This window comes from Lissotriton vulgaris, chromosome 5, assembly GCF_964263255.1.
Source record: "Lissotriton vulgaris chromosome 5, aLisVul1.2, whole genome shotgun sequence".
Lineage (NCBI taxonomy): Eukaryota > Metazoa > Chordata > Amphibia > Caudata > Salamandridae > Lissotriton > Lissotriton vulgaris.
In genome coordinates this window covers 1,780,506,475-1,780,531,461 of record NC_141693.1, presented here as the reverse complement: position 1 = coordinate 1,780,531,461, position 24,987 = coordinate 1,780,506,475, and the positions used below count along the sequence as shown (strand labels likewise).

General features: G+C 42.8%; 1 protein-coding gene across 1 annotated transcript in view; it reads right to left on the bottom strand.

Moving 5' to 3' along the window:
- The window catches only part of RETREG3 (reticulophagy regulator family member 3), a 318,375-nt gene that overhangs the window by 268,773 nt on the left and 24,615 nt on the right, over nucleotides 1-24,987 (bottom strand). Inside the window, exons 2-3 of the mRNA XM_086924101.1 lie at nucleotides 12,024-12,130; nucleotides 6,688-6,718 (exon numbers count right to left, since the gene is read on the bottom strand). Of these exons, the coding sequence (XP_086780227.1) occupies nucleotides 6,688-6,718; nucleotides 12,024-12,130 (138 nt within the window). The remainder of the gene's footprint in view (nucleotides 1-6,687; nucleotides 6,719-12,023; nucleotides 12,131-24,987) is intronic.

Below are 24,987 nucleotides of genomic sequence, written 5' to 3'. Positions count from 1 at the left end.
CCCATACGTACATGACGTAACTCGCTGCTTGGTACTGCGTACCCGTTGACTACCAAAATAGCAGCTGGCGCGACGTCATACGTATAAGTTGCGTGGTGCCACGTACCCCTCAGATACGAAATGCGCATCATTTACGAGTTTAGCAATATGGCGGATAGGATTCGCGTGCTGATGGACCTTGGTACACTACCGGTACGCGACTCTAGTTTTCTCCACAAAAAAAAGGATATACATATTTTTTTAAGATATAAAACATTACATAATTTTTTAAGTTAAAAAATAGAGTTCCAAAATATTACAACAAAATAAATAGAAAAAATATAGGTTTTATAAATATTAAAATACGCAACATTTTTAAAAAAACTTGAAAGTCATTGAAAAAAACCATAGGTTTTACAGAAATTATAGTTAGGAATTAGCAATTAAAAAACCTTTGAAATTCACAAAAAAAAAACATAGGTTTCAGGGACGTTTTAGTTAGTTGGACATTTGACTCGTATAAAACCAGAGAAATGCGCCTGTTATAGTTAGTTGAGCTAACTATGACTCGCGCACCCGCAATGCACTGTTGATGATGGCATATATTACATCACTCATGACCTGGTCGGTGACATCACGGATGACATCAGACAAGATATAATCTGATGCACATACGGATGCCCTCATATAAACTTTGATACACCCACTCTAAAATCCAGACTACTATTTTTGAAACCATACACACAACAATGCCAGATACTACATACCACCCACTATTTCCTAGGTCTACACACACATCCAGTCACTTAAACATGCAGTTACTCATCAATACAGTACTATAATATGCACTCATACACCTGTACATACAGTCACACTCCGCCACTCATCCATAGTTACTCACACACCTAGTCAGTCATGCAAAGAATCACATACCCATTTACTCATGTATACAGTTATACACACCAACTCAGTTATTTATACACACACCACATCACTTATTTATGCAGATATGAACACATACTTACTGTCTTATAAAATCACTGATACAAGCAGACACTCATGTATACACCCACTCTCGCGTATAATCATTTATATACTCCAACACGCTTTAAAACATATGTAGTTATTCACACATATACCACTGAGACATTCATTCACCCACCAACACACCCACACAGCCCTTCCCAGATGCACTTTTGAATCCATACAACCAGTGAATCACCCACTCTATGCACAGAGTCACACAACACACACACACTCAGGCACCCATACAGATACTCAGACAACAAATCAATAACCCATATAGACACTCATGTAGCTACTCACCACACATTGGCATAGTTATATTTGAAAAATATTTAAACTTTACAGAAACACATTCACCTGATGATGTAATCAGTGATGGCATTTAAGATGTCATCAGTGATGTCACTGACCATGTCATGAGTGATGTAATATGTGACGTCACCAGTAGTGCATTGTGGGCGCGCAAGTTATAGTTAGCTCAACTAACTATAACTGGCACATTTCTGTGGTTTTATAGGAGTCAAATGTCCAACTAACTATAACGTCCCTGAAACCTATGTTTTTTTTAGTGATATATATATATATATATATATATGTTTTTCATATATATATTTTCCGCACATGGGCGGGTATAATTAGTGTTTATGAGGATCCCCTAGAGGAGAACTGCACTCTGCACTACAGCAATAACAGTCTGCTGTGACCGCCGACTGTCTGAAACGCAATGCCGGATCTTGGTGCTACAGCGACTAATGTCCGCAATGCCAGGCCTGCTCTAAACTATACAGTGACTCCCATCTGCGCTGCTCTCCCAGCCTCCACCACCACAAAAAATTCTTCACCCCGGACTTTGAGAAGTTAACTTTTTCAGCAGGACTAACCTGGTCCCTGTATCTAGCCTAGATTTCATTGTGGTCAAACTGAACTTGTAACTTTCCCGCAGCCTAGCAGAACTAGATGACTGAATGGCTCTTTGTGCTTTTTTGTGCCGAAGAGCGGCCGGTTCTCCTCCCCTCATTCCTGCACCTCGACAATTCTCGAAGGTATGCTTCATTAATAGGGCGGTCAGTAGTAAATCGCTGAAGCATAGCGTTGTGAGAATTCTGGTGACAGATTCTGCTTTTTTTCTGTGTCTATCTACAGAATCCTTACAATCGGTTGGCAACTTTCTACAAAAGTGGTCTGTGATGCTTAACACAGGTATTTATTAGTACCTATAAGAGTCTGAGAGTCTAGGAATATTGTTAATAGTTCCTATAATACTGACACCAAATCCTATTACTATCCTTTACAGTTATGGCCACCTCCAGTCCGTGTCCTGAGGAGAACCCTTAACCCCTTCCACACTCATGACGAGCTGGGCTCGTCATGGTGTAGCCTCCTCATACACTGATGACGAGCCCAGCTCGTCATAAAACAATGAAAATAGCAATTTCCCAGCACAGGAGGGGAATTGCCTTAGCAGCCATGGAGTAAAACTGCACAATGGTTCAAAACGCGTTGACCCCGAGCCTGGGAAAGAAAAGAGGGGTGCCTCTAGGGTTACTAAATATTACTATACCTTCTACCCCTAGTAGCATGACCCCAGGCAGCAACCTAGTCCCTGGCTCAGTAAGACATGCAGGCACTGCCAATGAACTGTTTTGTCCGCCTGTCTATTTGCATTTAATTTGAAGGACTGGTGCCTTAGTAATGAAATAATTGGAGGCATTGTACAAATGTGTATTTGGTGTATATTGCAATTCACAGTATTAATTTTGTGTATATTCATGTTTTAATGTCTGTATGTGTTTATTATTGTTTGATGACTGTCCCTTTGGTGACATATGAAATTTAATGTACAAAGTTTTTCTAAAAAAAGATAAAAAGACTAAAATAAAATAGTTGCACCACCTAGAACTCCTTGGCTAGGTGTGATAAAAAAATTCAAAAAAACTAAACCGGTCTGGCCATTTTTTCTGTTTAATATATTCGAGTGGTCTAGGCCAGTCAGAGATAGGACCCAAGCCTTTTTGTTTCTCTCTTTGTGTTTTTTGGCACTACATCTACCTACAACTTTTAAATTTCGTATCTCTGGTTCTACTCATTGGATTTTTATCTTTATGGAATCACTTTATTAAAGTGTATTTTATTTTTCTAAATTGCTTTGGAATTTTTCTTGTGTTGCGTTTTCATTTTATTACTGTTTCTGTGCTGCATAAATACTTTACACACTGCCTCTGAGATAATCCTGACTGCTTTTGTACCAAGCTACAAGAAGGTTAAGTACAGACTAATTTAGCAACATTTGTGGTTCATCCTGACAAGGATTGTTGTTGCTGCCCGAGTGCAGCTTCTACCCCGAATTTCTTACAACAGCCTATCACTAAACTTAAATAGGTGATGAACCCTACACGTGTATCAGCCCTGTCCATAGTACCAGCAGGTGCCAGTACATAATGATCACACATACAACCATTTAAAAAAAATGCAGTGTATGGCAAATCTTCATTTAACTTTCAAAATTCTGAGAGGAGGTTACAGAGGATCCCAACAGTTGCATTTTACTCTGAATTTCTAACAGGGTATTACGGGTCAGCAGGAATGCAAAATTGTTGTGAAGGGACCATGCTGAGTTCCAGTGCCTTGCAACAAAGGTGCTAGACAGAATGATGGAAGTGAAATACTTAAAGTCCTTCCTTGCCCCATGGGTTGTGTAGGATCTGCTTTCATGGTTACCCCCACTTTTTGTTTGGTGTTAAGCTGTTTCTGACTAGTCTGACTTGGATCCTGCTAATCAGGACCCCAGTGCTTTCTCCCCTAACTTTGTATGGTAAGTACTTGGGTACATCCCAGATTGGACACTGGTGTACCCTTATCAGTCCCCTGTATATGATACTAAGGTCCCAGGGCATAGATCCACCAGGGATACCCCCTTGGGTCGAAGCATGTATTATGCACACACGAGGGACCACTCAAACTGTAACTACAGGCCTGCCATTGCTGCCTGTATAAGCTGGTGCTAGCATCACTTACAACAGATATGTTCCCTATATCTAAGGTCACTGCACTTAAAACCTACAAGTCACCCCTAAAGCAGACCTTTCAATCCTGAAGGCAGGGTGATCGGTTCCAAGAATGAGGGTGCCCCTGCATGAGCAGGACACCCCTACAGCCTTCAGTCTATTCTCATGGGGATACGTAGAATGTCCATGCGTCATTACCCGATGAATAACTCTAAACTGGCTTTAACAAACCTTATCATGTTTGATATCAAACATGTTGGAATCATACCCAGGATTTTGTTCTTATCTTGTGACATTTGCTGTGCATTCAAAAACAGATGTCAACTGTAGGTCTCGGTCTTCCAAGGGAGCTCGGTGTTTACTTTTCATTCTCAGACTTCAAAATGTAGAGAATGTATGTGCCAGTCTTACTGGATACATGGGATAGGAAAGGAAAAATAAAATTCTAAGCATATAATAAAAGTTTCATTTCTGTAAATGACCTGTGTTAATTTAGAATATATCCAAATTGGCAAAGCACAAACAGAGCAGATTTGTTTTGTAATTCTGAAGCATGGTGGAAACAAATTTTAATATGATCAAAACTAACCAATACACTAGGTGATGCCATTTCCACACATTATATGTTGTGCATTGTATAATTTTATCAGTAAAACTAGATGTGCAAATGTAATAGTCATTTCATTACAGTTGCAAATGTGTTGTCTGTAATAGCAGTGCAATACCACACCAATGCCCAGCAAATGTCACAAGATAAGAACAAAATTAAAGGGCTATTTACACAACACTAGCACTTTTGGAAGAACACTAGGAGCAGTGGTAAAAAGGCTATGCTCCATGGGAGAGACAAAGACATGCTGGACAGCCCAATACAAATAAAGCCATAAAGCCAGCAGATAGAAAGCATGCAAATGTGAGTTAGAAACCACAAAGCCAATGGTAAGCAATGGGAATAAAGCATTCCCAGGGAAGCTTTCAGAACGTCCCCAATAAGTCTTTTCTTAACCAGACAGCTACGCTGTCTGATAGGCTTCGACCTAAAAGAAAACGCTGCAATGCAGCTCAATGAAAGGAAAATTAACTAGGGAAATTCATGGTTTTGTGACTTTATTGCTTGTAACAACAAGAGAGGAAGGGAACCAGGCGCTCTAATTCCCCTCAGGCGAAATCAAAAAGAACAGGAGGAGCGTCACACCAATAATGACTACAATAAGAGCAAGCAAGAAGCATAGCCCCAAGTCCAAGTTGACTGTTAAGGAAACCTCATTAGGTTGTTTTGAAAGCCCCCACTCACCAACCTGGTTGGTGACCTGCTTCATCATCGGGCCCCACCAGAAGTGGCCGAATGCCACCCTAGGGTGCTGCAGCGCCAGGTTACTGCGGAGCTGGGTTTTTTGTGCGTGAAGTGAGAATTAAGTGAGTTTAAAAAATGTCACAATTGTGTCAAAAAACATAATTTATTTGTTTTGCCAAATGGACAAGGATTAAAAACAAAAGTGTGAGATAATGGACCAAAATTACGAGTCCAGTTTTATCCTAATGCGAGGTCAACATGTTTCTGCCTATGTCATAGTGGTATATCGGGCACTCGTCAGGACCAGTGAATTAAAGTGCATAAAAAGGTTTGTGATGAACCCCGGTGGTGTGGGCGTGCTAAGGGCCCACCCTAGCCGGGGGTTGCTAGTGTTAAAAGAAAAACACTGTATCAAGATTCCATCGTGTTGGACTGGAACCGAGAATTCTGTTAGACAATCACATACAACAGACAAAACAGAGAACTGGGGGGGAAAGAACACAATCAATTAGATATTACAATGTCCGTTGTTGTAGAGTAAAAAACAGCATGCTCGAGTGCTCTTATTGTGAGTAGTAGCCATATCCTGAACACGAGTGAAGTCAAGAGTGAACTCGTGCTCATAAGGGATTAACATTACCGCTGTGGAGAAGCAGGGCAAAATGTCCCTACACGAGTCTCATAGCGTGATTATGCTAGAAAGTACAGGCAAAAATGTGTTGGTATGCCCATTTGGTTGTTAAAGCTATCACATGATTGTGTATTTAAAAAGGACAGCTGAGCTGCTTAGTGTAGTTGGGCAGAAATAGACAATCACAATGAATCAGAAATTAAAAACGCCCTTACAGAAGGCGGTTAAATTTAAAGCACCATGGGTCTTGGGAGGGGGGTGGTAGCGAAATGGCACACCCTGTAGAAAAAAGGAAGTAACAGGTATGAGCAAAGGAGCCAACAGTCATACAGAAGTACTCATCTTAGCTTTGCCGTACTTCCGCCCTGTTAGCTAGGCACCCGCTTGGCACCTGCACAGACATTGTTGACATAACCAAATGTGTAGAACAGTAGGTTTTATTTTCATTTTTTATTTTAAACAATTGCTAAATATTTACCCATCACATACATCTGGTAAAGACTATTGCTTCTCATTACGTTATAAACAAAAACTGTCACAGTCTAATCCAAATGCTACAAATCAGGAAGCTATATACTGTACGTCTTTAACTGTGCATTCAAATGAATACTCATGATTGCTTTTAATTTTTATTCAAACGCATGTATAGCTTTACATATGTATTTAACTCACATCATGAGATCTACCTCACATAATGAGATCTACAATATCAATCACATAAGTTCAAAACATTAGTTATGAAAATTCCATACCTCTCATGAGCACCTTGGTCAGGTCTTGCAACTAAAATGATAAAAATGTAAAAGCTCAATGAAACAGGAGTATATAAATAAATGAAAATACAGCGGATTTAACAGTTGCAGTTGGAATGAGGTTTATGAATGTTTTGCATGTGCCGTTTTCAAACATTACCCACAAACAATAAACATTTATTTTCAGATGTGCATGGTAGGGAAGCAAACTTAACTTGGATAGTTAAGGGTAGTCTAATAAAAAGATTGTGCGAATTGATGTACCTGAATATGACTATTAGGAGAAATAACATTTACATAAATACAGTTGAACCTTTAGACCAGTCACATGGGATAGATTATTTTTAAAAATGAGTGCACGTGATAAAATCTATAAACATGTTGAACAGCCAGTCAGTATTTTTCTCTGACAGTTTTAGTACGCTGATATTCCAGGATAAGTTAAGTAAAAAAAAAAAAAAGAGATAGTACGTTTGTGGTAGGCAGTTGCGGCTTAGAATCAACTGAAATGAAACCTAAATTAGACTCCCTCAGAGTCAGGATACCATGATGCTTTAAATTTCTAAACATAGTAATCTAGAACTTCAGTTGCAAATTTACCCGTGCCTTTCACCAGTTTTTACATGGAGGGTATATCTGTTGAAGTACAGCCCTCTAAACTGCCACTTGAGAAGTAATTGTTAGTTGTCTAGCTAGATTTCATTAATAATCAGCCAACATGTACTTAGAGATTTAATTTTCAAAATCCTTATATTTGTAACTTTTGTTCATTCTTACAGAAAAAAAAGTTGTTTCACTATACAACAGTAGCCTGATCAAAATGTAGAAGGCATGAAGTCAGGTCAGTCTAATTTGCACCTTTATCCAGGAAGTTATGATACATTTTGCATGATTAATTGATATTACTTATGTGTCTTAGGAGCACATGAAATCAAATGAAAGCAGATGGATATAGAAGTAATTTTTTTCTGTAATGCGGAGAAGTACCTTCGTGGCCATTCTGCTACTAGTCCTGGTCCTATCCCCTTCACAACTAGTTAGGAATTGCAGTAGAGTCCTGATATGGGCTGCCTTCTTGGGGCATCGGTTTAACGCCATACATATTCAGGTTTTTTTTATTAGAAATTACTAAATGTGTAATTAATTTTCAAAGAACTAGGCTCTCAAGTACTGCGGTAGCAGGTAGGAATTTAAGATTGGGACATTGTAATTGACTAGCAAATATAGTTCATAATGAACGATCGTTTCAATTTGATATTTCATTTGATTAATTAAAACCACTGCAAGACATATATACATTGCTGCACCTAAAATACATTAAAATACAAAATATTAAAAATTACATGTGGCCAGCCGTTTGCCATGTTATGAACCATTATGGTACATGTATGCATTTGCGGGGCTTAAACTGACCAGATCAAATGAGAACATTAAAACAGTGCATGGTCAGCCTATTCCCTGTTAAAATAAGATCTAGATAGGCATAACCACTCAATAAAAGCATACTTAAAATACCATAAACACACTCAATATGCTCAGGACACAAAGATGGCAGAAGCAGTGCAATTGGAATGGCCCAAGGAAAAAATGCAGTTGTACACAAGTGCTGGGGAAATAAAGAACAATGTAAAGTGTTAGTATGAGGCCTTGCCAGTAGCACGCTCCCCCCAGCCCACCCCTCGCCGGGTAAGATGCAGCATATTCATGGGTCTTTCACAACTTCATCCCGTTCTTTGGCCAGCACCCTTTTTTCCACCCTCTGGAGAAGTTTTGCCAATGCACAGTTCAGTCGGAGATCAGTTGGAATAAAGCATGCTACTACCACCTCTCTGCATGTCCTTATTCCTTTTATGTTGAATTTCATACGTAAAGTACACAGTGATTTTCCACTGTAGTTTGCACTGAAAAGCCTTGACCACATAACCTGCAGTTTCCCTGGCCTTCCGTTCTTCTCCATGGGGAAAATAATGTTTTAGAAAAGGCAGAACCCCCAAGTCTGTATTTTAGGAACTTTTCCTTCATCTGGTTGATGTAAGGTACAGTTAGAGAACTTGGAGTTATTGCGTCTTATAGTTACTGAGTGTTAGCCATACATGGCTGCACCTAGCCAGTACTGCTTTATCCTCCAGAAGGGATAGGGCTTTGGTGTTGGATTCCGTTCGCATTTGGAGTTCTCCTAGCTGAAGAGAGGCCTAGGGTGGTTAGAGACAGATGCCAGGCTTTACTAAGCCAAACTCAAACCTAATTTCTACAGGGCACGAGTACACTGGCAGATGAAAAATGGACCGGTAGATTTTCGTTACTGTGTTGTTCAAAGTGATATTGTCCCGGCCCTTCAAGACCTCGCTCCCATATGTCAGAGTGGGGAGAACCTTGGCTTGAGCCACATGTAAGAATGGGATTAACAATGGCCCATTCGGCTTCCTGTGCAGAGACTGTAGCCCAACAGCCACAGAATTATATTTCCCTGTAATTTCTTCCAAGTGGGTGGTAAACCTACCACTGTTATTAAATGGCACTCGGAGGTACCCATAGGCGTTGACCGGCTCTACCTTATCCCCACAAAAAAAACAGGAATGGTTGTTCGATCTTTTTCCGTGGAGTGCTAGAGTTTTAGACTTTATGTTTATAGTCAGACCATTCATCATGGAGTGTACCAGAGAGAAATCCAAGAGCCGTTTCAGCCCCACCCTGGTCCTGCTGACTAGCACTTGGTTGTTTGCAGAGAATGGATGAAAAAGTTAAGTACCACCCAGTTTTGAGGCGTGGTAATTTAAGATATTTAGGGTCAGAGGGAGATCAGCAAGGAATAGAATGAATAGGGTCGGACCAGCAGGTCGGAGCCAGCATACAACCCTGCTTTGAGCCCTGTGTTTGAATGACCCTGGAACAGTGGGAGCCATACCCCCAACTTAACACAAATTCACATGTTTAAATGAAGCATATGTATTGCCCTTTGAAGTCCGGCAGGGATGTTCCATTCTGATAGTTTTCCCCATAGTTTCCACTGGTCTACCCTGTCAAAATCAGATTGTAGTCTATAAAGTTTAGCTACAACAGCTGTTTATATGTCGTTGCAAAGTAATTCAGCAAGAAGGGGGCCATGATGTTAGTTGCTGTCCCTATATGCTTAGTGAAGTTGGTTTGATTCACAGGGATTATGGCGTTTTCCGCAGCCCATAGCTGTAATTCTTCCAACAAGATCCCTGTAAAGTATTTGGCCTCATTGTCCAATAAGGCCACAAGACAATACTTTTCTGGGTTTCTTTTCTCTTCCCTTCTGTATATGGGAGAGATAATTGAGCCGCTCAATGAAGTTGGGACAAGATCACAGCTTGCACTGAAATTAAACAGTGGGGATAATTGTTTTGCCCAGTAGGTGGGTGTAGATAACCCGTGGGATCCTGTTCAGACTCTGGGCCCCTTTTCGGCACCCCTAAGAAATTAGTCTCTGGATGCCTATGGGCTAATTCAAAGCTTGAAGTCCCAATAAGCATAGGGGCTGTTGAGCACTGCGTACTCAGTGGTGACCAATCTGTTCCTCTGTTGCTTAGCATTACTGGGGCCTGTACAGCGGATAGCCGTGGTACATTGAATAGCCTCCCAGCTACACCTTGCAGGCTCTTTGTCCTCATCAGCACTGTGTTGCTAAGCCTCAGTCAAGATTTCAACTTTCAGGGTTCCACACACAAAACACTGAGCATGGAATAGACTGGGCTCCCTGAATGAAAATTCCCTGATAAAAAGTACACCCAGGAAGATCTGCAGAAACCTCGTGTTCTCCAAAGGCAATTGACAGAGCTATCTCCGGAGGACGATGGTCACCCTATATTCTCCTACCAAGTCCAAATGAGATTACATACTGAATTAGGGGGAGGCTCTGCTAGGTATAATCAATCAAGGATTTTCCTGTTTTGGAATGATATTAGAGCCCAGTTGGTTTGTCTGGGGCAAAGTGACCATTCAGAACACAAAGGCCAAGATGCTCTAAATTCCCTAGCAGTAACTGGCCTGTTTTGTATTTTTAGTGCCGGAGGGTTCTTTCTTGGTGCGGTATAACCCAATGCGCATCTTGTGCGGCCAAAATGTCATTTTAATGGTGAGTGAGCCCATGATCCACATACTGAAGTCTGTAGCACCACCACTACGGATTTTCTCATCACACCTGCCGCCACTTCCCAAGTCTCATGCCCATTTGTGTCACTCCGCCATCTCATTGGCCGCATTAATTGTGCTGCCAAGTAATATCTTCCTATTAGGCAGCCCCATAATCTCCTCGGGTAATTATAACATCATTATGGCCATTGACATCCATTTCCTCCAACCATTCCACTAAAAGTCAGAAAACAATCAGTACAATTCTATTAAAAAAACCCTCAAGACCACGGATACTGCCTTGGCAAAAAATATAATAGGCGTGTTAGAACTATCATCCACAGTATTGCAACCCTACCCAAAGGAGCCTTCTCTAGAACGACATTGAAGACCTCACCAAGGCCACAGTCTTCCCCATAATTTCTCTGATTAGGAGCTCTTCATCCCTATATATACAAATCCCCAAATATTTGAATATGTATTTGAACATGTCCTGGACATGCTGTGTATCACCGGGATCCCCCCCAATCCATTAATTTGATCTGTGACAGTGTGTTTTCCCCAAGTACGGACGCCTCCCTCAAACGCACTAAAATAGTTAATACTTGCGAGGCTGGAATCCTTCTTGATGGAAGTTTTGGGCAGATTGAGTCACATACCGGATACGGAGTTTCAACTTTTGAAAATTTTACTTAAAAACTTTACTCAGTGGTGACATGAGTGCAGGTATAAATAAGGTAATGGTGGTTGCAAAAAAAAGCGCAGACTAAAACTGTAGAAATCATAAAAGCGATCAGCAGTTGAAAAGTGGAATATGAGTAACTTGCAGTCGAAATGTGAGCTCTTATGGGGAAAAAGACGACGTTGGAAAGAAATTAAAAGATGCGGTCTCTGATCATTTCCATCATTCAAAACAGCCTGATTGGATATCATTCTTGCACTCTTTTTGTCTTGGCTCGCCATAAATTTAATTGTGTTTACAGTTAAGTGAATTAAGTTATGGACCAGGAATGTTTAGGTGTACGGCATGGGTTATATATAGGTAATACTCTTGGCTGTATGAATTTCTGCATATTTTTCGGTTATGAATTTAGTGATAACTGTAAGCTGATTAATGATAATTTATGTTTTTTATATATTAAAAATTGTAATGGCCTAGAAACATCCATATAAAATGGTCTAATTGTGACAAGGTGCACAGCATAAAATAACCTAGTACTGGAAAACGACCAAACACTTACCTCTGCATTCAGGCCATATTTTGTTCTTCCACTGATCCACACAAACAACCAATATTAGTCCAAATGTGATCAAAAATACTATTCTGAGCGAGGTCAGTGCAAAAAACCTAAAGAGAAGAGCAGAAATGTCAAACTCAGTTTTTTCCAAACAAATCCACTTTTACACACAAATCAGTAAAATGCACTGTTTTGTTCTTAACATATCTACAACACACGCTTTACTCATCTATCTCCTACTTGTACGCTTACTTCCCGGCACTCCAGGGGCCAATTAGTTTTCGGCTCACTGCATCTCTTTTTGCTAATAGGCGATAATATGAATAGCACATCTCAGCAGTGTTCTTTACATGAAAGCAGCCTTTCTTTTAACCACCCGCTGTAATAGGCACTTGGGATAAGGCATAATTAAGGCCTAGTCTGTAACAAGCACATTCACAGCAGTCTGCTAAGACAAAAGCCTTGATGTCCTAATGCACATGGGATATGACTCAAGAGACCGGTTCATAGGTGGGAAGGCAGAAAACACAATTACAATTTATTAAAGCCTTCCTTGTAGACATCAGCCTTGGTTTAAACCCATGCCGGTTGCTAACACAACTATACATCTCCCAGGGCACTTCCGTTTGTATTGCCATAGCAAAACTGCGTAGAAAACTGGAAGAGACATTTTAACACTTAAAAGCAACTGCTATGCAAGACAGATGTGTAGCAGCCATTGATTTTGAATATCTAACTCCAAACTTTTCGGTAAAGATTAAAAACAAAAATCGAACCGTGACAATTAAACTGCTTTCTACATATGTCCCTAGAGCTCTACTCTACATACCTTCATGTAGCCAAGTACCATGCAACAGTTTTTCACGGAAAAGTGAATCTTTCAAATCTACTATTTGCCTTGTATCTTTCTATTCCTTAAACCTCAGACTCCTCGCTGTCCCCAGAATCCCACTCTTCCCACGCAGGCAATTTCATAAGAACCCATTATGACAGAGGGAAAACACCCAACATAAGCATTCGGAAACTAGAAAGGAATTATTAGCTGTAGTAGCAGCCCAACACTTTTCCCCAAAAACACACCTGCTCTCAAAGTTCTTCAGATCACAACTGATGAAACGTCACCACTTTCTTATTGTAATCTGCAGACTAAATGTCCTAGAGAAGGCAATGCTTAAATGTGTCCACACACCAAACACAACATACCAGTATCAGTATCAAAATACTTTATCCGGTTTTACAGATGTGAAAACCATAAAAGCGACATTACAACAATTAATATAAAACACGTTAAATATACAGTAACCATGATCATAATCCATACAAAATTAATTCCAATGAGAGATAAAAGAGTATAAAATAAAAACAGTCACCCAAAAGATACATATAAACTTAAGAGGAAGCTACAAGGACGGTGACGATAATTTGTGAATCTGTTAATTCTCCATTCAGTTTCTGGATTTCAGTGCGGATTTCAAGAAACCAATCACAAAGTTCTTTCGGGCTTTAAAATTTGTAAGTAGCAAAGGGCTGGGCGGACCTGGGTAAAATTCATCGTTTTTAAAAGGGGCTTTAAAAAAAACCTCTGGCGAACATCATAGAGTGAACAGAAAAACAAAAAGTGCACCAGATCCTGTGGAGACACACTGTCGCAGCCACAGGGAGATCGCACCTGACCTCTATGGGATCCCTTCAGAACAGCTAATAAAAGATGAAAATAATCCAGCCGAAACCTTGTTAACAGAAACTGCTCGTGGGTTGATATGGGCCATGAGTAATATGGCTCCAGTAATGGTGCGGTTTTGAGCATCACAAATTTATGGATGCTGGCTTTTACCAAATCCACCTCATCTTGATTACAATTTCTCATTTGTATAAAATATTTTTTTACAAACTCCACATCAGTGGCAACAATCACGTCTGGATTTAAAAAGAGGTCCGGACGCCCCAGCTCCTTTAAAACTTTAGCCAAGGGATATTAAGCATATGGTCCAAGGACAAGACTTCTTTTAGTAACTGATGGTTGAGAAACAATTCTTTGTTTAACCAACACTTGAGCCAGAATAATAAGGGCCTTAGTGCTATGGTATCGTCAATGAAGGGCAGTCCAGTTTCTTCATGAGCTATTAGATTAGAGGTTCCTTTGGGTACCCCAAGAAGCTGTTTTAGAGAGTTGTTCTCAGCCACCTCAATGTCCTCGGCTGCTACATACCCCCATAGCTCACTACCGGAGCTACCTAATGTAACGCTTTTCGCCTGATACATCTTCAACAATGCGGCCACTGGTCGCTTGCCCATTTTCGTTGTGAATTTGAAGATAGCAGTATTCGCCTGTGTTATCTCCCCTCTTTTCCTTTGCAACAATGGTCCCCATTTTAACTGCTCATCAAATAGAACTCCCAGGTAAGAGAATGTTGAAGACAGGGCCACCTTCTCTGCATTCACCACGAACGAGTACTGTTTCTTGGGACGCGACCCCACCTGCATGACGTAAGATTTGGTGTTCTTGATGGCTAGGTCGCGATCAGCCATAAAGCTACGAAAAGCATTCAGTAAAGACTGCAGCCCTCTTGCAGTTCTGGCCATGACGACGGCGTCGTCTGCATAAAGCAAGACGGGCAGACCCCTGAGCCCAACGTATGGGAAGTCAACTCCAGTTTAAACTAGGGATTCATCCAGCTCATCCATACTAATATAATAAAGAGAGAGCGCAAACATTTGAGGCGGGTAATCTCAGGAACCACAGCACCAATCACAACACCCAATACAGCATTGGAAAGGGCAGTGACAGCAGAAGGACATAGGCTATGCAGACGCCCACCACATACATTTAAAAGGTAAAAGAACCATGCCAGCAAAGAAGTCCCTTGTGGGCGTGTCTGCATTGTGCTGGGGGCGTGACAAACGCTGTGGTACGCTCTGCCCTTCATGCCATGTCTCATATCGTGTGCTTTGGGCGTGTGCTGTGGGCGTGTGCTGGGGGGGGCGTGTGCGGGGCGCGGGATTACGGGAAAAAAAAGCGAGCGTTGTGCCCAATATTTCATTGTTTTTTATTCCCAGGTTCTGTACATTCCAGCTCCGGGTGTTTACCCTGCTCCCTTTAAATACCCCTGAACTCATCATAACCCACCCTTACTCCTTAAAATACCCCAACACCCTTGTGTGTGTTGTATTTGTATAGCGCGAACAGTCACCCGTAAGTATCCCGGCGCTTGTACTCCTACCACAAGGGAACCCCTCCTGGCTTTTCCTTGTGGGGTGTCCACTCCTGGGCATCCCATGGTGAAACCAGGCATCCCTTGTGCATCGGGGGCCGCTGTGGAGACTAAGCAAGCTATTGCCCAGAGTTGCAGCGTGGGGCCCATGCTTAGATTCGGCACTGAGGCGAGAATATCCGGTCAGAGGAATTTAAGCCCGATCCCGCCGATGCGGGAATCGAACCCTGGTCCCTGGCCAGCGTTCTGCATCAAGGTCTGCCGCTCTAACCATTGAGCCACACTTCTCCACAAAACATTAACTTCCCTTAAACATTAACCCATCTTAACCATATAAATATACCCTGTACCCCAAAACTTAAACCTAGCCCTGAACCCTAAAAATACCCCTGTACCCCAAAACCCAAACCTAGACCTGAACCCTAAAAATACCCCTGTACCCCAAACCTAGCCCTGAACCCTTAATATACCCCTGTACCCCAAAACCCAAATCTACCCCATAACCCTAAAAATACCCCAAAACTTAGCCCTGAAACCTAAAAATACCCCTCCACCCCAAAACCCATACCTATCCCTAAACCCTAAAACTACCCTTGTACCCCATAACCCAAAACTATATCTGAACCCTTAAAATACCCAAACACCCCAAACATATACCTCAGTACCCCAAAACATATGCCCCTATACCCATACTTACCTTATCCAAACATAAAAAAACATGCTTTTACCATTCATGCATTTACAACGAATTTCGTTGTAAATGTATGCGTGGTAAAAGCATGTCAGCAGTGAGGCGCACAGCAGTGGCGTGCCAGCAGTGAGGCGCACAGCAGTGGCGTGTGGGGCGCACAGCAGTGGCGTGTCAGGAGTGGGGCGCACAGCAGTGGCGTGTCAGCAGTGGGGAGCACAGCAGTGGCGTGTCAGCAGTGGGGAGCACAGCAGTGGCGTGTCAGCAGTGGGGCACACCGCAGTGGCGTGTCAGCAGTGGGGCACACCGCAGTGGCGTGTCAGCAGTGGGGCACACCGCAGTGGCGTGTCAGCAGTGGGGCACACCGCAGTGGCGTGTCAGCAGTGGGGCACACCGCAGTGGCGTGTCAGCAGTGGGGCGCACCGCAGTGGCAAAACATGTACATCGGCACTGGGGTGTGGAGCACCTTAGTCACGCATCGATCTCGAAATCTGAAGTTATGCAAACATCCCTCTAGTGCACGTCGAGAAGGGAGGAGCTATAGAAAGGTGAAAGCATGAGCCCTAAAGCCGCCTTCTGCATCACCTCATTATAAGTAATCAAATATGTTAACCACAGCGCATCAAGTGTTTTTTTTAGCAAAATTTAAATCAGTATCTTGTACACTTTGTATTTATCACGTATTAAAAAGCATTGTAATTGTGTGAGAAAAAAAAAGTGTGCTTAAAAAAGAAAAAACAATTCCAACAAAGTCATGTATAGGCATTAAGGTTTAAGGAAATACGATTTTTCTCCTTTTCCTCTCTGATGTTTACCTTTGCAATTTTGACAGTAATTAGCGCGCATTTTAATATACTACAAAAAATGTGAAATCCTGCTTAATTCTCAAGTGAGTTTCCCTGCTGACTAGATTAATTGTCCCTGCTTGCTTAAGGGGTGTTCCCTCGATGGCTCTGTTGCACGAGACAGCGGCTGGAGTAAGTCTGGAGAACTCATCGAGATCCAGAGGATTGGAGGTGAGGAGTGTCTCTCTCCTGGCTGCATGGGCACAACACACAGAAGCATGGGCACAACACACAGAAACATGGCCGCAAAGTTCACAGAGGTGACCCGGCTGCACAAAGTCCACACACTTAGTGCCGCCTTCTGCATCACCTAGTTAGAAGTCATCAAATATGTTAACCACGGCGCATCAAGTGTTTTTTTTTTTAGCAAAATTTAAATCAGTATCTTGTACACTTTGGATTGATCACATATTAAAAAGCATTGTAATTGTGTGAGAAAAAAAAGTCTGTGCTTCAAAACAAGAAAAAACTATTCCAACAAAGTCCTGTATAGGCATAAAGGTTTAAGAAAAGATGCTTTTTTTCCGAAATAAGAAAATAACAAAAATACACACCCAGACACACACTTTCAGACTATATAAAACAAGCATTTACAATGCAATAGGTCTCGCAGCAATAAAGTTTGAGTTACTGGCATTGTAAATGACAATTGTTAGAACCGGCTGTCTCTAGTTGGCAGAGGTATACACTTCTGACAAATAGGGACGCTCCTTTTCTAGTCAGGGCAAGGGGATCACACCCTTTGATAACCCCTGCTCACCCCCTTGGTAGCTTGGCAGAGCAGAACAGGCTTATCTCAGAGGCTGTGCGTTAAGCAATTATGACCACATACAGTAATACCGTGAATGCACTACAAATGGACACGACACAGTAGTATTATAAAAGTATTTTTATATAAGGCTTAGCACAAGACCAGATAACGACAAAACTGTACACAATCGAATAAATACGTTGGGAAGGGAAAAAGGATAGTTCAAAGGTAGTTTCTTCTTTAGCACAAAGTTCTTAGTATCAAAGCAAATCTTCTTCTTGGCAATGCAGTTCTTAGCAACAGGGTAACCCACACGGGGGCTACACGACGTCAAGGCAAAGTTAATCCAAAGGTTCGGCGTCGACCGCGAGGAGCACTACGTCAAGCCTGGAGTCACACGGACCCCCAACAACACAGTACCTTAGGAAAATGAAGCACACGATGAGCAGCGGCGTCGAGCAATCCGGCGTCGCGTCTTCGGTGTCGATCCGGCCTCAGCAGGCGTCGTCGTTGATGATGCGGTTGCACAGAGGGAGCAGCGCTCACGGCGTCGAAAGGCACACAGGTGATGCGATCAGCAGCGGTGCAGACACGAGGTCCTCTGGAGCTAGAGCCGTACTCCCACTCACTGGCGTTGCTGCTGGCGTCGGTTGGGCCTAGCGTTCGGTTGTCGTGATTACTGACTCTTTCAGAGGTGCTGGATTCACGGTTCCAGCAAAATAGCACTTTAAGCAGATGAAGTCCTTTAGCCCTGTGACTTCAGCAGGAGACTGGCACTCTTCCAGTCCTTGGAGATTTTCTTAGCAAGCGTGAGAGTACACACACAGTTCCTCTCTCCTGGTTCCTTGGCAAAAATAAAGAAGCACTGCAGGATTCCCCCAACAACAGCACACTTGGCAGAAGGGGTAGGCAGTCCTTAGATCAGCAGGCCTCTTGTCCTTGGTTACAGGGTTCCTTGTCAGAAGTGATCTAAATTCTTGGTTCAGGGGTCCTACTCTTATACCCCTTTTCGTCTTTGATCCCTTTGTCCATGCCGGGGGTTTCCCAACATCCTGGGTCCGTTGTGGGTGGAGCCAGGCAGAAGCACCTGGCCTATTCACTGAGCAGGGCTGGGTCCTCAGACGCCCAGCAGGAGGTGGAGCCAGCATTGACACTGGCAGGAGCAGAGCTATCGGCCACCTGGCAGGAGGTGGGGCTAGGATCGTCCATGGCAGGCACAGAGCCATCAGCCGCTTGGCAGGAGGTGGAGCCGGCATTGTATCAGGCAAGGCAGGCTATCAACAACTACTCTCCCCCTACTCTCAACGTAACTGTCCCACTCATCCCACACTGACTCATCCAGACCTGGGGAGCCACCCAGCTCCTGTCACACACACGCAAAACCAGCAGAGACCAGATATGGTTAGACAAGAAAATAGACACCTTCTAAAAGTGCTATTTTCGAACCCAGAGTCCAAAAACCATCCACACCAACGGATGCGTAATTAAACCCCGAGTTCAGGGATACCAAACTCGACATTGCACCATGCTCTCTGAGCCAGCGAGGATCATAGTACTAATAATCCCGGCGGCCCATTCTAATCAATGGAGAGCAGGCTACCTCGCAATAGTGAAGGACCAAGATGGCGGTAATTCACTATCAGGACATGCCAACTTGGTCAGGCGTGTCCTACCTCAGACTTACAATGCACCCTGCCCGAAGGCCTACCATAGGGGCGACTAACATGAAGCCAAGGGAAGGTTTGGAGGGCTGGCAAGTAGGTATACTTGCGCAGCCTGCGTGACAGCACTAGGCTGCACGTGGGTCTCGCAATGACCGACCCGTAGACATTCTTTTACGAGGCTGCTCCTGTGGGTGGCACAACACGTGCTGCAAGCCCACAAGCGGCATTTGCGTTTACAAGCCCCGGCACTCTGGGTGCACTAGACGAGGGACTGATAGTAAACCAAATAAGCCAAACATGGATACAATAGATACATCAATTTAACATAGGGAGCACTTGCGCTATGGCACTGATCAGCAGTGACACGGCGCCCAAAGCATATACCAGCAAAACATCGTAAAACAGTAGAGGCAAAACAGAAAAAATGGAGGAGAGACTCAAGCCAATGATGTCAGGTCTAACAACAATGCTTTGCATTACTTTTTTTTTTATTTGCAATTGGTATATAAACATTGTTTGTGAATGGTTAGCTGATGTGGTGGTGTCCCAGAGTGATGAGTGGTGGTGTCCCAGAGTGATGAGTGGTAGTGGTGTCCCAGAGTGACGAGTGGTGGTGGTGCCCAGAGTGACGTGGTGGTGGTGTCCCAGAGTGATGAGTGGTGGTGTCCCAGAGTGATGAGTGGTGGTGTCCCCGAGTGATGAGTGGTGGTGTCCCCGAGTGATGAGTGACGTGGTGTCCCCGAGTGATGAGTGACGTGGTGGTGTCCCAGAGTGACGTGGTGGTGTCCCAGAGTGACGTGGTGGTGTCCCAGAGTGACGTGGTGGTGTCCCAGAGTGACGAGTGGTGGTGTCCCCGAGTGACGAGAGGTTTTGTCCCCGAGTGATGTGGTGGTGTCCCCGAGTGATGCGGTGGTGTCCCCGAGTGATGGGGTGGTGTGTGAGGGTGTGAGGGTGAGAGGGTTGTGAGGGTGAGGGGTGTGAGGCTGTAAGGGCGAGTGAGCGTGTGTGAGGGGGTGTTAGGGTGACTGGGTGAGTGAGGGTGAGGGGGGGGGGGGGAAGAGACATGCGCTGTTTTAACCTAGCCAATATATCTCCGTAAAGAGTGCCCCACCCCACACTTAAATGTAAGTAAAAGTTTTAGGCATCGAGTGAAAAATTGGTCTTGGCTTTTTTTTCCATTTAATTTTTACTGGTAGCATATTTGCTTTGGTTAAATGCGGACCCAGGGGCTATTTTAAGATGTTCGTATATGCATACGAGTCGTTTGAATGTGGTGCAGCATAGGTAGTACATTATATGATCATCGTTGGTAGCCATGGGATAAAGCATGTGGCCAGCCAAAGGGTAACGCTGTCAGATTCCCTTTACCCTAATGATAATGAAGTGCGATGCCCTTTTAGCAAAATAAGAGGTGAAATAATTAGATGGTAGTAGTGTCCCCACTAACGTCTGAAAGTACTAATGCATGCATGACATGGCAAACAAAACCTATTCTGTGGTATGAATACATTAATCTTTCTTGTTTTTTCCAAAAAGCATATTTAATGCACCTTTATTATGTCTCTCTGGACACGGAGGCTGAGATTTAGAGTGGCTTGGGTCGCTTGCAAGTGGTGCACTGCCTAGTGAAGAAGCATGAATGAGCCACGGTTTAAGTGAGGGAATTCTAGTTTCTGAAAAGCAGAAGGAATCCACTGGTGTATTCTTGTGACGCAGGACTGCAAAGTGGCAATCAATAACAAATGGGTGTAATCCACACAAATAGTGAACTACAACACAGTGAGAGGTGACAGTGAGGTGAAAGCTCACAGAGATGTCATGCACGGGGTTGAATAGCACGGATGATGGGGTGTTACCTTTAAGAATCCTGCAAGTAAGGGGCTGAGGGGGGTGGTCGTAGTTTCAGCGAATATAAATTGAGATCTTTTTAAAGGGAAACAAGGAAGACTGGTTTCCTAAATGGGCCCTTTGTGTACACGTGCCTAGTGTGTATGTTCAGTGTGTTGAGAGGGGCCAGGTTATGCCTGGGCTGATCCTCCGTGTGTACGGTTTAGTGACAGATGGGATCATGTTACAGTGTTTACGTCGTACGTTTAGGGAGTGTTCAACAGCTGTCCGTGTAAAAAGTGATACTGTGGAGTTTGAAGTTAATTGCCAGGCCGATGCTGGCAGTGGATAGCTGAAGCCGAGAATGCACTACAGCCAGCACTTGCTGAGACGGGTGTGCTGTGGTGGGACTGGTGAATGCCTATATGTCCTTTGGTGCGCCCTGTGAAGGACAACTGTCCTTGGTAAGAAAGAAAGGCCTAGCTAAAGCATAGGACTACGAGCAGTTACGTTTAGGACTTTGAGGGATACTGGGAGCGTGGCTTGCGCGCCGCTTCTACATGGCGTGTCGCGCTTGAGCTCCGAGGCGAGTTCGGCCCGTCGAGCGATTTTCTCGGCGGAAAAGGCAGACTTCAGCAGCGGACCATGCAGGGAGCTGCTTGATGTTTTTTTTTTGATGTTTTGGACACCGGCGGCATGACTTCTATTTCACGCTCCTGAGACGCTCGTTTTTCCTCACGGACAGCCGCCATTTTACCGCTCGTGACACTGCTGCAGTTTTCTCCTCAGAAGCGCCGCTTTTGCTACAATTTTACAGATGAAAGGTGCTGTCCAGGGCGTTTCGTCTTTGATGCCTGCAATTGGTAACATTTATTATTTTTTTTCTGTTATTTTCTTGCTGCTTGGCTGGGAATTAAGCTGTCCACGCGCTGTTTCTTTTAGTGCAGTTCTCTCATGTAGGTGTAGTTCTTTTTTTCTACGAACTCATTACTGTGCTCCCCTGCTTTATTGTAGCTATTTACTATTTTGCTACTTACTTGCCCTGCATATAAGTCCGCCGCTATTACTAAGTAGCGTCCATTGAGCTCAGTGTGCTATATCTTTTCTGATACAGGCTGCGCAGCTCTTCCTCTTTTCAAGTGACTGTATACTTTCTTTTGGAGGCTGTTTCTTCATGGCTGCAAATATGGGTCGTTCCTCGACCAACAAAGACTCCAAAGATACTGGTGCGTCGTTAAAAAGACTTAAGTCAGTGTCTCCTACACCTGAGTCTTCTCAGTCGGACACCACTTCCACGTTGGACACAATACTTGCGCGCCTCAATGAAGTACATGATATTGCGCAGTCAACAAAAACTAACACGGATTTATTACAAGTAGAGGTGTCTGCTATTAGGAATGATTTTAAAGCCCTCTCTCTTCGTGTTTCTGCTACTGAATCACGAATCAGTTGTGCTGAAGATGGTATTCAAAAACAATCCAGATCCCTCAACGACTTAGAGCGCTCAATGGCGGCATTGCGCAGGGATCTCACTGAGCAGGAGGACCGTAATCGTAGATCTAACCTACGCATTTTTGGTTTGCCGGAAGATTCAGAGAAATCATCTTCCTCTATGATTGAGTTCTTATCCCATTGGATTCCGGACACCTTACAAATCTCATTCAACAGAGACTTTGAGATAGAAAGAGCACACCGTGTTCCAACGTTTCGATCTAAGACGGCTACCCAGCCAAGAGCAATCATTTTTAAGCCATTGCGGCATCAACATACTGAACTGATTCTCTCTCATATGCGGAAAGCTAAACAAGTCATCTGGGACGGACACCGGATCTCAATTTCTCAGGACTTTGCCAGAGATACCGTTATAAGGAGGAAAGGCTTCCTAAATCTTCGGAAACGTCTTTCTGAGATGGGTATTCCCTTTTTGTTTTCTGGTCCATCAAAGTTCCGCATCACCTATAAAGGACGTTCCAGAATTTTCGATGAGCCGGCTGACCTAGCTACTTTCCTGGACAACCAGCTGGAGATAGAGATGGAGATTCAGAAAGCGACCTCGCAGACTCCTGGTGCCTCGGGCACTTGAACTATTTCCTTCTTTTTTATTGATATATTTTTCTGTATGCCTGGTTCTCTGCTCTCTCTGGTTGTGCTTATATGTCGGTCTTAACTTCCAAGACTGTTAATGGTATTTTTCTGTTCTTCATGTGTCCACACTCATTTCTGTTCTAGCTTTCTTCCTTGCATTTATACTTGGTCGTTTCTTTTTATAGTTCTCCTCCTACAAGTACTTCTTCTTATTTCTCTATTGTTCTATTGCTCTTCTTTTTTTATTCCGCTTCCTGTTTTTTCTCCTTTCTTTATTTTTCTTCTTTTGCATCATGCCTTTTATTTTGATTCTATAACTGACTAGCTCTTTTTGTCTTTGTTTTCGGTCTTTTTTTTTCCTTCGTATCACTTTTCTTTTCTCTTGCCCTTTATCTCTTACAGGGTTATATTGCTTTTTCTGCTATGCGTCATTTTCTATCTTTCTTTTTTCTTACTATTTCGGATGTTTTTTTTTTTTTACCTTTCTTTTCTCACATTTCCGTATATTCCTGCTTTTTCCACGTCAAATTCATAGTGTTATTATATACAGTTATAAATTGTTATTAAATATACAGTTATTTTTTTTAGGATATACATTTTGTTTCTCATGCTGTAATCTAGTGTTCATGATTTACCTCATGTTTATTGTTTCTTACAAATTGTTCTAATTCTATTTGGTACTATAGCTATGTCTCTCATCATCAGACTGTTAGCTAAATGTGATTATATATTTTCTTAGCTATAGTTTAACTATTTACATTAAGCAGTTTTGCGATGCTACTTTTGCTTGTTACCAGTTCCCCTGTTCCTGCTATCTGGTTACCATATTTCTTTGGGGCTATTGCTATCAATTATTTATTCGCCTAGTACGGGTCCCTTACTCGCCTTTCCACGTTCTCCCTAGTATGATGTTGGTCTTTTTTAGGCCTTCCCTCCTGCTTCTTCTCTCCCTCCTTTCTTTTCTCTTTTCTTCTCTTCTTCCTTTCTCTTTTTCTTGGATTCCCCAAATGGACGCTCCTACGGTGTTCCTTTTGTTTGATGTTTGGCTCCTTGTAGTTGTGTCGTTGGTCCCTTTCTGTCATCAATGTTGTTGTTTTTCGATTTTTATGTTTTTCCATGCCGGGTTTAAATGTATTATCCCTTAATGTTAAGGGTTTAAATCATCCGGTGAAGAGGACGAAAATTTTAGATTATTGTAAATCCCTGTCTTCTGATTTGGTTCTTTTTCAAGAGACCAAGGTCACTAACAAAGAAGCGTTGTTTTTGAGGAAGGAATGGGTTACGGATGTTTGCTGCTCTGATGCCCTGGGTAAACGAAATGGAGTTATTACGCTAGTTTCAAAGAATTCTGGTTTATCGCTACTTTCTTCTGAGCATGACTCTGAGGGTCGTTGGTTGTTATCTAAATTGTCGGATGGCCAACATGATTTGTTTGTGATGAATATTTATGCACCTAATGTTGATGATCCGTCCTTTTGGAAATCGGTTACTAAAAAATTGAATGACATCCCACACTCTGGTAATCTTATTGTTGGTGGTGATTTTAATTTACCAATGGACCCTCTTTTAGACAGGAATTCTGCATTTCAGTTTTGTCCTCCTAAATCCCACAAACAAATGCTTAACATGTGCTCCATTACTCATCTTCAGGATATTTGGCGCCTTCATAATCCCACTGGTAGCGATTTCTCTTTCTTCTCTTCGCCTCACTCTTTCTTCTCTCGTATTGACTATCTCTTAGTTCATTCTTCTCTTGTTTCATCTTCTTCTTCTCCGCTTATACATCCTATTTTAATCTCTGATCATGCTGCGGTCACTTTTACGCTATCATCTTTTGCCCCTAAATCACGCGCTCGTTCGTGGAGATTGAATACCGAAGTTTTACATGACTCTTC